Source organism: Telmatherina bonti (genome assembly GCF_933228915.1).
Source record: "Telmatherina bonti genome assembly, chromosome: 18".
NCBI lineage: Eukaryota > Metazoa > Chordata > Actinopteri > Atheriniformes > Telmatherinidae > Telmatherina > Telmatherina bonti.
The window spans coordinates 24,862,015-24,878,060 of record NC_136616.1 but is presented as its reverse complement, the minus strand read 5'-3'; the positions used below and the strand labels follow the sequence as shown (position 1 = coordinate 24,878,060).

Here is a 16,046-nt window from a genome sequence, read left to right as displayed (position 1 = left end):
CAAGCACATATTTAGAAAAACTCTTCCTCTGCAGAAGCTAATACCTGGGCGATGAGGACAAGCTTGCACCATTTTTTAATGAACAAGAAAAAATTTAGCTTTTTGGCTGCATGAATGTTGTTTATTATGTTATGAGAGAAAGCAGAGGCACTGAACCCCCACATCGACAGCCAGGTGATGTGTCACAATAAACACCATCATAAGGGGAAAACAATAAATGCAGATTTCAATGTGACTCTGAAAGAAAACATGCAGTACTTTGTAGAAACATCCACCAAGATAATGAACTGATACATAAAGCTAAAATGGTCAAGAGATAGTTGTGATAAAATGTCATTTCAGAGCAAGCAGTCACAGACAGAGCAAGAAGAGCGATGGCAAAAGAGATTTCAAACAAAAAGACATGGAGATGGAAGCTGTACAGGAAGGATTTGTGTGATGCTCTCTGAAAATGGGTATGACCAGTTTTATTCATGGCATGTTTTAGACAAAGATTGCTTAAAAACAAACAAACAAAACTCAAGTGTAACAATAAAAATGTCAAATAGTAACTGCAGCCTAAAGGTTTGATGTTAAACAAAAAGAACTCTAATAAGCCAGATGGTGGAGCCAAAGAGTGTAAAGGCGAGATACCAGTGCTCTGTTCAAAATGTTCTAAATAGGTGCAGATTTTAATAACAAATGAATTTCAAATGAAGTATTAAGAATAACTGATCATCTATGTACATCCTGATTTCTCTCTTGCAGAAATGTGATGGTTTCAGTTTTTAATACATGAGCAATGACAGATATTAGGCCCAATCATTTACTATTTAATATCACATGCTTGCATATCAGAACCATGTAGTCTGAATCATAATGAAGGCCACGAAAACCCCCTCAAGGAATCGTCAATTTTGAAGGGGAGCGTCTCTTTTAGACCTTTTTTATGTACCACACTGAGAACTTACTGAACACAGTCAATCGATCTGCTGTGCAGTAATAATCTTTTCCACGTATAGTCGCTTATGATTAAATCGAATAATTGGGAAGACATTGTTCAGGATTTGGCGTTTTTACGCAGTGCCCAAAACAAACGTTCTGGTCACAAAACATGCAATTACCCCTGAAATCATTCAGTTAAAAAAAAAACAAAAAAAAACAAAACAGCAATAAAAAAAGCAAGATTATTATCTCTTTAGTGCCCTTATAGTGAACCACGCTTTGCAAAATGCAGCTTTTTAATCCCTTAAAAGCCTCTTTACGCAGCGTTCCAGTGCTCCACAAGTGTGTAACTACACTGCAAGCCGACTAATGGCAATTGGAACCGCCCACATTAGCAGTAAAAAAAGGGTTCAATAAATTATGCTAATCAGTCAGGACAGATTTGAGGCGTGTTATTGCCTTAATGAGGGGGAGTATGCCCGCGCCATGGAAAAGCTGCCTCCACTGCGTGCGCACTGCCTCATATCTCCCCAGTCTTTCTTTCAAGGTGATCGTGCATCATAGTAACTCCATTCGCAGCAGATTAAAGTGCAAAGGTCTGCGCAACAAGTTTGCGGGAGCGCAGAACACGCCGTTAAACAGGTAGACTCGCGTCGGCTGGCGCTCCTCTCATCTATCTGCGGCTAAAAAGTCTACTGTACGTGAACGCAGCGTTGCGGGCATCAACTCAAACAAGCACGCTCACGCGCAGCAGTGTGCCATACATTCGTGACTCCGCGCCAGATGCTGTTTGCTCCAAACAGTTTGTAGCTGAGTGGAGATCGCGGAGGCGTTTAAGTGCGCAGGGGATAATAAAAAAAAAAAAAATGGAGAAAGAAGCGGCACCTCCAAAGCGACACCACGGCCGCACGACCGCGCTGAACATAATCTCATCCTTCTGTTCTGTGGCGTCCATTGCTTTTTGCGTTCATCTGAGCATCAGCACTGCAAACATCAAGAATCGAGTTGTGGATTTGGAGAGCGGGACAGACGAGCACACCTTGATCCATGGCTCTGGTTACTCCATGGATGATTTTAATTCCCTCATTCAGAAAAGAGTGGATGAGCTGCTTTCTCAGGTAAAAACCTCGATTTTTGCCTTAGCTCCACGTGACTTAACTGTTTTCTTTTTAACTGTTATAGTTAAGAAAACCCATGCAAATAAATCAGAATCAAGTGCACATGAATGAAACTGATGTTGTTTGGAAATTTCAGCGCACCTATGAGAATTTCGTCAAGATTCGGACTGCCAGACAAGCATCACCTGAATGCAGCTGCCCTCCAGGTAACTGGAGCTACTTTCTAATGAGTGTGAAGCTGCGTAACTCAGACCAGAGTTGATGCATGAATGAATGAAATCTTTTCGGACTTCATCTTGGCTGATTTTAGTGAAACTGATGACACATGGCAGTTTGTGTTGATAGAGTGAGGAGGTCTAAAGGCTGCGGACAGCTGAGCCACCATTACACTTAACAGAGACAAACAGCTCGATCTAAACATAGAGGTGCTGAAAGGTTGTTTAACTTGTGAGATTCCCTGCTCTTGTCCACTTACAAAAATGCACATTTTCACCAGTAGATGGAAACATTTATTCTTCAGTGTCGGTCAGCATCCTGATGTTTTGGGAGTCAAGGTTAGGTTTGTGCACCACTTTGAGGGATTTTTAAGCAGGACATTGAAGAGGATGCTTTGGATTTGATTTCAAAGTGTAGTTTCCCTGACCTCCAAACATTTGCAGCCTGGTTGTCATTGTGCATTATTTTGTACTTTTACTTGTAGAAAACTGATGCCCTGAATGTGAACTTGACAAACCTATTCAGAGCAGTAAAACTAAGACAGAAAGTTCAAAACAGGAAGCACATTAGATGCATTTTCTGATAGTATGAGGAATAATATGCAGTTTTAAAGAGAAATTCAGTGGGATGTCCAGTCAAAGAATTTTTAATGAGTAACTAAGTTCTCATTTATAGAGTTTCCATGATGAGATATCATGAAAATGAATGTATCCATAAACTGATTTTGAGTTAAGTAAATTTACTTTGTTGGCTACAATAAGCTACATGATCATCTTTAAAAAAAACACAGTTACAACAGGATTGTTTTTCTTGTTTCAACAAGAAACAAAACATTTCAGGGTTGTACAGTTGTAAAAAAGCTCAACACTATCTGAGCTCCCTTTTTTCAAACAGATATTGATAATTTGAGTGTTTACTTCTACCTTCATGTGTCTCCCCCTTGAATACAATAAGGGGTTTGTCCTCCAAAAATCATCAACAATCCTCCAGAATACCTAAAGCTTGTGAAACAGTATCCTCAGTTCTGTTAGATGTGGATTAAAAAAAAAAGTCCTTGATGTCAGCACTGAGTGTTCTGTCATGCCTTTATAAATAACATGTCACTACACTGCACTGTGGCAACATGTGCTGCAGAGGAACCTCGTTTGAAATCTTCTGCTTGTCTCTGACAGGCCTTAATATATGAAACTCTGCTGCTGAACCACTAGAACCACTCATTTATCTAATTTGCACCTCCTCATCGTCCTTCCTTTAAGTCTTTCTGCTTGTAACCTAAAAATCACAAGCAGAATGAGACATTTTGAGGGATGTCTTAATTCCTAGAATGCACTTGAAGGACTGAAGTGTGAAGACAAGCTACACTGCTGTGTCCTGTGCTGAAATCTTTTCAGCAGCATTAATCCTTCTCTGTAAATGGACTTAAATTGAAGATACAGCTTGTCATGAATGCATTTAATCTGTCAGAACTAGTTAAATACAGTAATTTAATGGATAAAAAAATGACAGCTCTGGTTACAGGCTGTCTCTGATATGTGCTTCCTTTTTACATGTCTCTGGTGGGAGGCACCATGGAAAGAAGACTGAAAGAAGTATTGAGGATGTTCAAACTATGAGATCAGGTAGAGGATGAATAGATGGCCTGCTGCAGAGAACTGAAATATCTTTCATAAGTTTCTAAACTCGTAGAGTCAACTCCAGCTGGAAGTGTTAACCAGACAGTGTGAACATACTGCTAGTGACCTTTCTGGAGCAGAGTGCTGGCTGGATGCACAAATGTGTGTGTATATATATATATATATATATATATATATATATATATATATATATATATATATATATATATATATATATATATGTGTGTGCATATATATATATATTTCGCAAGATGTTAAAACATGACTACTCAAGGGGTTTCCCTGTTGACACTGACTTCTGACCTCTCCATTAGAAAAAAAAAAAACCCCCAAAAAGATTAATCTTACCCGACACATAAATCAGCAAAATTATGATTACATGCTTTGCAATCAGACATGGGCAAAAGATGAAGGGAAACTAGAGGAGGCGATAATCCTGAATGAATGTGTTCTCTCGCGTTCAAAACTGGTTTTATCAGCTGCAAATGACTCATCTGCTGAGTCGGCATGCCTGAATTAATGAGCCAGAAGTACTGGAAGTATTACCATTAATGACACCCATCACAGTCACGCTACTCTCTGTTCTCAGTTGTACGTATGCTTTTTATTTTCTCCCACCACATTTCTGTAAAGGGCAGAAATAAAACAATGAAAACAACTTGCATGAAATGAAGCATGACAATGCAAAAGCCAAGGCGGCACCGAACTGGAAGCGGACAACATGCCACGCTCTCTGATCATCTTCGTCCTCTTTTTGAGCTATGATTTCATACCAAACACACACACACACACCACGAGTAAACTCTGCAGCGTATACTAATATTAAAATGTGGATGCGGTGTAATTGCATTACACTTGTAACTTGCAACATACTTCATGAAAGCTGTGAGTGAGCTTTTTCCAAGCAAATATCCTTACACTCTGGGAATTCTGAATAGGTTCACTCCATATCCATCCCGTCTTCTGTCAAGGAGACAGCCTGTGGCTCAGATGTGGCTTCGTTTTCTTTTTTTTTTTTCCTCTGAGTGAGGACCATAATGTGCTTTTCACAGTCTTCGCTTTATTACTGTCAAAGAAGATGGAGTGGCTGCATAGGCAGAGCAGTGGTCCATAGCTTGGGGATATTTTTGCTTCTGATTCAGGGGAAGTCTCCGCGGTTTTTATCAGAGTAAATCTGTTGTGAAAATAATGTAAATTTCATGCATTTCGATGTAAGTCTTGGTTGAAAAGAAGAGAAATTTTTCTTGGTGCCAATTGTCCTCGTAAGTTTGTTGCAGCCAGGTAGTGCTCAGGTTGCCCAATGTCTCTTGAGTGACTGGAAGCATTTTGACAGGCAGGTTTATAACTAACAAGTAGGTACAATGAAGTTGTTGGCTCCCATACGATGAATGATATTGACTTTGATGGTCCAGTCAATGTTTTTGTTGTAAACAAGCCCACATAGAAGGAGTTTTTTCCCCCCACTGAAGACACTGATCTTCATGTGATGAGAACTGATCCTAACATGTTTTGTTAATGAGTACAAACTGATAAGATGATGTGAGTAAAAGAAGTTAATGGGGTGGCATGTTTGAAATGGAAACAATGTGAATAGCTGGTCTGGTACACAGACTTAGCTGGTCCTGTAGCGCAGGGATCCCCAATCCTGGTCCTCGAGGACCAATGTCCTGCTGGTTTTCCGAGTGTCCCTGCTGTCCCACACCTGATTCAAATCAATATGTATTTAGCAGACATGTGCAGAGCTTGTCTGAGTCTGAGTCAGGTGTGTTCCAGCAGGAACACTTGGAAAACTTGCAGGACACCGGTCCTCGAGCACCAGGGTTGGGGATCCCTGCTGTAGCGGATCAATCAGAGCTTACTGGACTGTCTAACAGATCCCAAAAAAGATAGAAGCTTAAATGAAATGTAATAAAAGAGGCAAACAAGAAATGCTGAACAATAAACTAATGAATGAATTCAGATCAACTTTATTTAGGCTGTAAACAAGTTTCTTAACTTTTTGTAAAAACTTTCCAAATGTCTAAATAAGTTTTAAATGACCATAATATGTTTTGTTAAATCTATCTTATTATAATTCAGAAAATTAACTATAATAGTTTAATTTCGATTACCTATAATAATAAATACCTGCAATTTTTATGATTATTTTATGTGGATCTCCATTAGCTTGGAGTAGCTAGCTGCTGTTCCTGGGGTCATTTTGTTTTATACCTTTAAGATTTACATGGATTCATGTTCATATGAATATAGTTGTTTAGACAAGTAGTAGTCCCAGCAGAGTTAAATAATAACAACCAAGACCATTCAGAATTGTTTTACCGCATTTTATATAAAGATAATGAATAAATCTCAACAAAAATCCTTCATGTTCAGTCTGTACTTTGTATTTTTGGTTAACTATCCAGGTTTATCCTCCTTCCTCCACCCAGTTTGGCCAATTTTTTACTGTTAATCCATTCGTGATCGTCAGGATCATTTAGGTGCAGAATTTTGTTCAGCTTTGTGTATTGAGGTTGTTTTTAAAATCAAATATTAGATTTTAAAGAAGGTTTTTTTGGGTTTATGTAAAAAAAGCAAACCCTTTAAAAATATTTAAAGTCTGGAGTTGCCCAGTTTGCATCTCAGGGTGAGTCACCTTGCTGTAATTGTTTCGGCATTGGTGGGCCGCTTTTCCTTCTTAGTCTTGCGTACCTTCTCCCTCACTGAGATCTGCATTCCATGCTGGGCCTGTTGTTTAATGGGATTGCAATAAAATGTGCAGTCAGCAAGCATGGATGCTTTGCTGTGTGTACTCACCCATACGTCTAAAACCCCACCCCTCCTATGCATCCCCTCTCCTCTCTTGACAGCAGCATTTCTTGAAGTTAACGCTCCAAAAAGCTTGGCAGCCAAACACTGGCCAAAATACTCTTGAGAAAACAGCAGCATACGACTAGCAGTATGTGGGAATGTGTTTTTCCTCCTCTAACCGCTCACTGCTGGTTGTCAAGTTCAAGGGGGCATATGCATGCATAAGCAGATGGATGCATGTTTTGGCTCGCTTGTCAACTCCAAACTTGACTTGACATCACCAAAAGTTAATCTATACGCACATGCACACACACAAACACACAGGTCACAACTTTCTCAACTTAATTAATCCTTTTCAACTCCTTGTAGCCAAGCTGGTTTTCACGTCTCCCCTCTGCCACACAAAGTACATAATCCAAGTGACCTGATACAGTTACAGTTGTGCCAATCCCCTCAGATATCCTCACCTCGGTAAGCAACCAGTAATTAATAACTGACAGCTTTTGATTTAAGCCCGCTGTGTGGTTTGGAGCCAGGAGGTTCACTAGTAGCTATGTAATTACCAAGTGCTAGGTAAAGCTATGCAGACTTCCAGGTAGCCGCTGTGGCCAGCTGCTTTTGGTTAGGTGAGTTAGATTGGACTGTCTTTGTGCCCAAATAAGGCTGGACATGACAGAGCAGAGTGGGAGGCTTTGCCTGGGGCCAGCAGTGAATAGGCAGTTAAGTTTTAGACTGATTCTCAATAGCTTATTTAAGTATATCTAGATATAAATCTGGAGTGTAATTGACTCTGTTTTGTGGATAACATCTTGCAGGGGTAGTTTCAGACAAGAATAAGCTGACATGTTCAGCTGAGGTTTTATTTGGGTTAACAGGATGTGATTTATCGTGTTGAATCATCAGAAGTTTTACATTTGCCCCAATTTTCTTTTCTCACACAAGGTTGATTATGAAGAGCAGGGTGCTGGAAATAGGACAGATGGCCTCTTTATTTCCTTGACACAGCAGTTTTTATGAGTGATGGTGAAGGATGCCAGCTAAAAGCACTGGAAATGTCTGCAGGGCATGAAGGGTGGCATGCTTTTCTCTTCTTACTATACATTAACCTGAGGGAGGACACTGTGAATGGAGAGCAGATGACATGATTTTTGTATGAGCGAGGTCAGTTCAGCACTCTGCTGCAGACTGAAGTACCTCAGGCTGGGAGAGCAGGGCCAAAAGACTGTAGGAGAATCAAAATGTTTGAGCCTAATGGTTTGTCTCATGTGTCCTTGAACATTTCCTGGCGGTGATCCTTGGTCGTCATTTTGTGTGGACTGGAGCAGGAAGTTTGGAGATCCTGTCTTGGCTGCTTGCACAGTTACTACTTGGAGGTAAATGAAGGGCTTTCCATCACCACAGCTTAATGGCACACCCAAAATCTGAATAAAAGAATTGTCTTTTCTTTTCTGTAAGCACTTTATTCAGAAAGAGGGGGAAGAAAAGTGTGAGTAATGAAAGTTTGTCCCCCATCAAAACTCAAGTTGGACAGGATTATTAAAAGTATCCAGTGATGGCAGTTCAGGCTTCAGTAGGCTTTTAGTTATTGGATGCCACACAAGTTGTGAAGTTACATTTGTATGATTTTTCTGGCTTTCTGTCTCTCAACTATGACATGATGACTGAGTAAAGAGCCGAGACAGTAATGCCTTGCAGCAGTGTTTGACTTATTTTCCATCAACACAGAAACAAGTCTGCTATTTCAAGTGTGACGGAAGCCAGTTCAGAGAGTTTCCTGGGAAGAAGTTAAACTTGTTGGACAAAGGTTGATTAAAACATGTTAAAAGGCCCAGAACAATGTTTTAAAATTGTGGAGTCGGACTGTTGAACAGTTTTTAATGGATTTTCTGCTCATGATTTTTAAGGTGGGTCCAATACCGTAATTCTGTGGAACGTATAAAGGAGCAAAAGTTATCTTAGCCTCAACACTCAAATGTTGCAAATATGTTGTATGATACATTAGTGTGGATTAGCAATCATAGTTAGCCATCATGGCAATGGGGAAATGGGGTTCATTTAGTGAAAAGTGAAGATGAAAAGCGGCAGCACTGCACACCTGGCAACACAACTTGCAGATCCACCAGCATGCACAAGAGCAGCACAACTTTCGAAACCGGAATTTTATGGATTAAATATGGTCAATAGAGTTCAGGGTTCCAGCCAAGGCATGCATAGTTAGTTACCCACCTGGTACTATTATAAACTTTTACTGAAGACAGCTGGAATTAACCACCCAACTGAGTTGCATGCTCCCCAGCTGCCATGCTCAAACTGCACCAATGAAAGTCGGCTGACATACCTGGCATGAGGATCTGTTTCACAATTTAACAAACTCGGTCCACGGCTGGGAAGCTCAGTTCAAATCAATTCAGCTTTATTCGTAAAGTGCCACTTCCCAACAAAGATATCTCAGGGCACTTTTACACATCAATTTGAGGCGATTCATAATAAATAACCTAGTGAAGGAAAACCAACCGATTGCATCATATCTTATCTTATCGATCTATCCTGAGAATGCATTTTGTTAATGATAATAATGCTTTATTAATTCATTGTAGGCTGGACAACAGATTTGCTTGTGATGTAACAAACTTAAAATCTAGGTTTATTTCTGTTTTGCTCCAACATGCTTGCATTCCTGATGGGTGACGGGGAGTCTACATATTGAAGGGACACCTCTGTAGCTGTGAAACAACAGAACCGAGGGGGCATCTATCAGAGCAGGATGGCATATATATATATATAAAAGACGACTCACAAACTCTGTGCCGCTCAACACAGAGTGTCTTGACACTGGAGTAAAAGTCCTGATGCCACACACCACTGAAGTCTCCTTTGTGACAGCTTGACTTCTCTTCCAAAGCCCACATACTCATCCCTGACCCACAAGTATTCAAAGTGACTTAAATAGCCAAGAGGGGGCTTTTTATGCGCGACCCCCTGCCTGAACAGCTTGTCTACTGTTCAGTATGGTGATGTTTCTGTGACATTGCTGTGGTTTTAAAGCTAGCCTGCCTCATTGAAAGTCTCCTGGGAGACATTTGATATAGTCAAATACAGTCAGTATTTCTTCTCTGTGAAGCAATACTGGCACAATGCTAGAAAAATACCATATTTTACCTACAGCATGCATGCTCTCTGGTTTATAATGTAATTTATCATCCAGGGTCTCCATGAAAAATGGATTTTTCATTTGTTTTCAATGTAAGAATGACTTTCCAGTGTCTGTCGTCAATTTCAGATCAGTAAAGTCCGCCAATGCCAGTGTTCAGTTGTGTCTTGGAAATACTGTTCTCCAGAGAAGCAATGAAAACTAGGAAACCCTCAGGCAATCCCCACATGCTCTGCTAGCCACATCCCGCCCCACTGCCTATGGCTTTGTGCCCTAGGCCTGGAAGACACAGGGTTGAGGGGCACAGAGGCTGTTGCTCTGTATCAGTCTAATAGGAACAGGCACTACAAATACACAAGCTGGTGTTTTACAATAAAACAAGACAAAAAAACAAAACAAAAAAAACAAGCAGTGTAACATCCTACAGCAGGTTAATATAAGTATGTCTGGCATTTAAACTATTCATATATCCTTGCTACAATTTCTCAAAATTGCAATACAGTGGATGAGACTGATGACCTGTGCATCACAAGCTGGGGCTGTATTAGCTATACGCCTTCCCATGTTAAGTTCAGTTCTAAAGCCCCAAATCAGCTTAGTTTGACAATGTTTCATTTTCATTTTAAACCAGTATGAATGTTTGGAACAAGAACTTCATGTTTCATGTCTGAAAAATTCAAGGCCTTCCAATGTGTTAGTAATACTTTAATTTGATTCTTGTCTGGAGTGGAAAGAAACCACAACAATATGTTCCAAGTATGTCAAAATGTGACAGCAGTATTGAATTTATATGAAGCACCCACTGTTAAACAAAAACGACCCGCACCATCTGCAGATGTAAAGGGTTTGGTCTCACTTAAAGAAAAGAGCTATGAAAACATATATGAGTATTTTGTTGCATGTCTGCAACATATCTAAAGTGTTACATGCTCAACATTTACACATGACGCACTCCAGTATAAACATTTATTACCCTGATGGAACACGTTTCTTGTTTGGGAATTGTGAAAATAGTATCCCAGTCTGATTACTTTCTTTTAACTATAACTTACTAAGTAAACACACTGAATAAGGCTCAGGCGTCAACTCTTCTGTCTGTTGATGGTTCAGAGAGATGAAAAAACAAAATGCTCTTCATCAAAGACAAAATTTGGTCAATGGTGGTATTGGTTTGGATTTATACAGTGCTTTTCAGGACAACAAAAGGGCTTTACATTCAATCTATTAATTATTCACTCTAAAATCTTATAATGGTGTTGATAAGCAAACACATGTTGCCACAGTTGCCTCACTGATAAAGTAGAGTTCGAACCATTGATCCTAAATTTAATTTGCTTATCTTCTCAGACCCATTGTTTTCCAAAATGTTTTTCTTTTCCTTTTCTTACCGGATCTTGCAAAAGAAGCCCAAAATAAAGCATGAAGTAAAATTGAAACTGAAGAAGTCAGACTGATTCAATTTCATGAACTTTTTCAATGATATAATCCAGCCTGTCCATCTTCTTTAAATGATATTAAAAGTATTAAATAAATTATTATATTGATTTGTTCTTATGTGGTCAGCCTGTTTTTAATGATAATGTGTTTGATATGGCTGTTTAATGTAAAGTTATTTAAATTGTCCTAAAATGTTATCTATGTACTGAATAAAAAAAAACAAAACAGATATCTGTTAACATGAAGTTCTTTTTATTTCTTTGTCTCCTGCATCACTAAACGACCAATTTCACCCCTCTGTTTGGAGGTTTTCTCATCATTTTTACGTGATTTGCTTATCAGAACAGATTTCCAAATGGGTTGTCATGCCACAGATTTGACTTGCATGTGGACGCTTTAAACTTGTATGTGAGCATGGTTAAAAATTCAAAACCGTTTCCTAGTTTCTCATGAGACAGCACCTTTTTCTGTATGGTGACATCCAAACATTGAAGTGAAGAAACACTGACCAAGACAGATTTCCAAGTGAAGTGGGAGTTCTAAAGTTGAAAGCAAGATGTATTGGTCTACACCTAACATAACACTGGTAATGACCCTTTTTAGATATAGTAGTTGCAAACATTCATTAGAGCCAACATTTTGGAATACTATCTATTTAAATCTGAAAGAGCAAAAACAAATAAGCAGCTCTTTGAGCTGTCCAAAGACAGCAAGGATTCTGGCGATTTCTCAAAGTGGAAAATGTGATGGAAGCAAGTGGGGTTTGCCCAGTGCCTGGCAAGATGATGTATACGCCCAGACTCCCCTGGGGCACCACCAAGAGTTTGAACCCAAAGAAAACCATCTAGTCTAAACTGCTGTTTTTTGTCCACTCGACTGTGCTAGATTTCCAGTGTTTGTCCGTGAGACCACCCCTCTTCCCCCCTCTTTTTACTGTCCCTGTTGTGTTTGAGATCTTATTGGCATGTTTGATGCCCCCCCCTCCTCACAACTGCTCATTGGGGTACTTGAACTTTGCCAGCTAGCTCTTCCTTCTTAAAGCTGTGCTAAATATGACATGAAATATGACTCCAGCTGTAGATGTGAAAGGGTAATAAACACACAGAGCAAATATTTGAGCCCATGTTCACTCACAAACATACTGTCTCACACCAGTGAGCACAAGTGAATGCAAACTTTACGGATAAATACACTCACACATTTGTAGAGACGGCAATGCTATTTGTGAGAACTTTCTAAGTTGGCCTTTCTAAGTTGGCCTTTAACCAGTGGCATAAGCTTTATTTTATTTTCTAAATGAAGAGTGGGTGAAAGCATGAAATATCTGGACTGGAGCCATCTATTCTCAATTTTCCCAACAAGTTGTGATGCATGGGATGTGTTTTTCTTATTAGGACTTATGTAATACTATTTCTGCTCCAACATTCATGAATGCTTTTTTCCCCCTTTCATCCAAATAATCAAAAATATTAAATGAAACTATTTAAATTTAACAACCCAGTGTCTTAAACAGCAACATAACAAATTTGATATATATTGGGATATTCAAAAATCATTCATTAATGTCAATAAAAATAATTTAATATGACAAAAATGGCCTCATGCTAAACAGATGCTATACTCATGCTATATAAAACTCTGACAGTGTAGTGTTTATGGGCTCCTCCTGTTGTTTATGATGAAGAAGATGGTACAAAAGTTATGTAAACAGCAGTCAAGGTCTGGCCAAACCAAGTAGTAAGACAGATGACTCAATGCACATTGATCTAATTGGCTGGTCATGTGATGCAATCTAATGGACGAAATGGGATGTTAAATTCTGATCTTTGGCAGCTTAACAGATAGCAGTAATGCTGTGATAGTGGTTTGATATGTCTTATTGTTAATCTCTAGTGATGGGTTTTAGGATACAGTGACAAAACCATGAGAACGACACTCTTCATGCTGTATGGCTATTTTTGTGGACAAATTGTGAAGGGTCGAACTTTTCATCTTTGATAAATTAATTATGGCTATATCAAAAACACAGTTGTAGCAGACAAAAAAAAACACCCCGATTGAGAGTTTAATGACAGCTAGTACAGCTAAATTGCATGTACAGATGTACACTATACATAGATGTATGACTATTGATGTTCCAAGAAAAATACATGATTAAAAACTAAATTGTCTTCTGATTTTAAAGGCATATACAAATATAAAGACAAATATACTTTGAGACCATTTAAAGTAGAAGCTCTGTTCATAGTTACCAGGAGGCAGCCAGTTTACAGTTGATTATATAGCAGTTTGTTTAGAAATGAGAGGCTTGTGTGTGTGTGTGTGTGTGTGTGAGTGTGTGTGTTTCTGAAAAACCAATTGTGTGGCAAAGTAGCGCAAATTTCACACTGATATTTGTCAGTATAATCCCAGTAATCAGAATGTCTGAAGCCCAGGAGTGGATAATGCAGTATAGCCAAGGTAGGCCAAGCTAAAGGAAGAATTATTTGAACCAGTACAGTCAGCTGGAATTACACAAGATTAATTATATATGATTAAGTGTGATGAAATGTGAACTTTTAAATACTTACAAAAGTAAAGGTGATATTTTCTTTCCTCCACAAAAGTTGTAACATAAATATATGCTTTGAAAATGTCATTAATCTTGGGTTTCATGCTGTTTTTTGTTTCCATGCAGTAATGTTTGCTTGTTATTATATTGTAAATCATAATTCTTCATGCATTTTTAATGTTGTTTCCTGGTAAACATAAAAGCAAGCTGTTAATTTGTGGTGTGTGTAAAGTCTTAATTGGCGCAGAGGCACAGAAAAATTCAGCCAAGAGCTTTCTAAATACATTAATGACTTTATTAATGCTAAAATATCCAGAAATGACCCAAATTCCACTCTGTGATAATCCAAATAACTTGTTTTTCTGAGTCTCAGTTGAGCTAAAATCCATTGTTTTCATTTTCATTACTTCCAAATTTGGTTTGGTGAATTTTTAAGTTTTGTCCGTGGAACGCACTAATATCTTATTTCACATACTGGGGACTGACAGTGGTCGCTTCAGGTATAATCCTTTCAGCCACAAATTCATCAGTCAACTTCCACACATTTTCTAACCTTTATCCACTCTACCAATCAGTGTGACATCCTGCAAGTGCAGGATTCATTGGAATCCAGGTTAATGAGCCACTTCCCAGGAGCCCTGCTGCTATCTCAAGCAATTTTGTGCCTCATGAGATGCTGGTTCAGTTGCAGTGACTGCAATCTGAACCTTTCAGCAAGCGTGACTGTGTCTGTGTATAAGCTTGAGTTGAAGTGTTATCTTAAATGCAGCTATATACCTATAACGATCTATAGCATTGGTCGGCTAGCAGTTTTGGGAGTGTCCCTGCTGCAACACACCTGACTCACATTAGACTTAATTAGCAGACTTGTGCAGGGCTTGGCACCAAACTCTGTACCCATGAGTTTTAGCCAGGTGTGTTGCAGCAGAGAAACTCCCAACACTTGCAAGACTGCGGCTCTCGAGAACTGGAGTTGCCCACCACCGCTCCATAGGGTAAGGCACTGGAAAGCCTTTACCTTAATCGTACACGTGACAGGTAAATTAGGGTCAACCTTATAGAAATGTTTCAATTTTCAACAGCTTGTGACAATGTTGAGTATTACTGTAACAAAATATACCAAACTCAGATTTTTTTATGTATGTCAGATTGTTCATCACAGTCTGATAAATGTTAAAGAGCAATGTCTTTGTAAATGATTCTCTTAATGGATGCCATTCTTGCTTCTTCTTTTCTTTTGTGTTCATTGTAATCACTTATTTGTCCTGTAAGTATCCCTCCAGTCTGTACTAACATGGTTTCTCATGGTCCAGTTCAATAAATGGCCTTAAACTGCGGTCAAAGTTTGAATGCAGCACAAGCCAAGATGATATTACTGAAGAAAGCTGATATGGAGGTTTTAATCTAGGGCACATTCACATCAGCCTTTTTGAACAGAATCCTAGTCTGTTTGCTGGGAAAGTCCGCTTTGTATGGGGGAAGTGTGAATTTGCCATACAAATTCTGATTCAGACCAATGAAGCAACTCGGTCTGCCTAAAAACGCATGTTTCTAGCGGATCAAATAGAAGAAGCAGACTACAAAAAAAATTGACTTCCTGGATTTGGCATAGCTTTGCATTGTGTCTAAATACACTTATCTTTATATTTATCTTCTGCCTTGTCTATTGTTCATTGTTTTCAGCGTATTTCTGCAGTATACTTGTATAAGACAAACCCCCCCCCCCCCCAAACAAAAAAAAAAAAAAACAGCGATAGTTTTATGCTCCATGGGGACTTGTCCTCTTTTTTGTTAAACTTAAGTGCAGCGCCACGTTGGGTGGGAATAGGGGATATATTATTCCAATGGTTTGGCTCATTTGACCGAAGTGCAGCATGAACGTAATCTTGGTCCACATGGATACACCAACCTACAACTTAGTCGAGTCCCCGATTAGACAGTCTAGCACTCAGGTGTCAAACTCCAGTCCTCAAGGGCCGGTATCCGGCAGGTTTTTGTTGTTTCCCTCTACCAACACAGCTATTTCAAATCAAATGGATCCAACAGCTTCTTGTCTTGTGAATATCAGTCAGGCATGTTGGAATATGGAGACGACAAAAACCTGCAGGATACCGGCCCTCAAGGACTGGAGTTTGACACCTGTGGTTTAGCGGCTTGCCTGATGTAAATGCACCCTGAAACAATCGTAACCCACTTGGTTGGTTCTTGCAAAGTCAAGTGAAATG

At 39.2% G+C, this 16,046-nt stretch overlaps 1 protein-coding gene across 1 annotated transcript in view; it reads left to right on the top strand.

Moving 5' to 3' along the window:
- The first annotated feature begins 1,482 nt into the window (after positions 1-1,482).
- col25a1 (collagen type XXV alpha 1 chain) overlaps positions 1,483-16,046 on the top strand; it is a 172,281-nt gene continuing 157,717 nt past the window's right edge. Inside the window, exons 1-2 of the mRNA XM_079257471.1 lie at positions 1,483-2,042; positions 2,179-2,248. Of these exons, the coding sequence (XP_079113597.1) occupies positions 1,791-2,042; positions 2,179-2,248 (322 nt within the window). The 5' untranslated portion in view covers positions 1,483-1,790. The remainder of the gene's footprint in view (positions 2,043-2,178; positions 2,249-16,046) is intronic.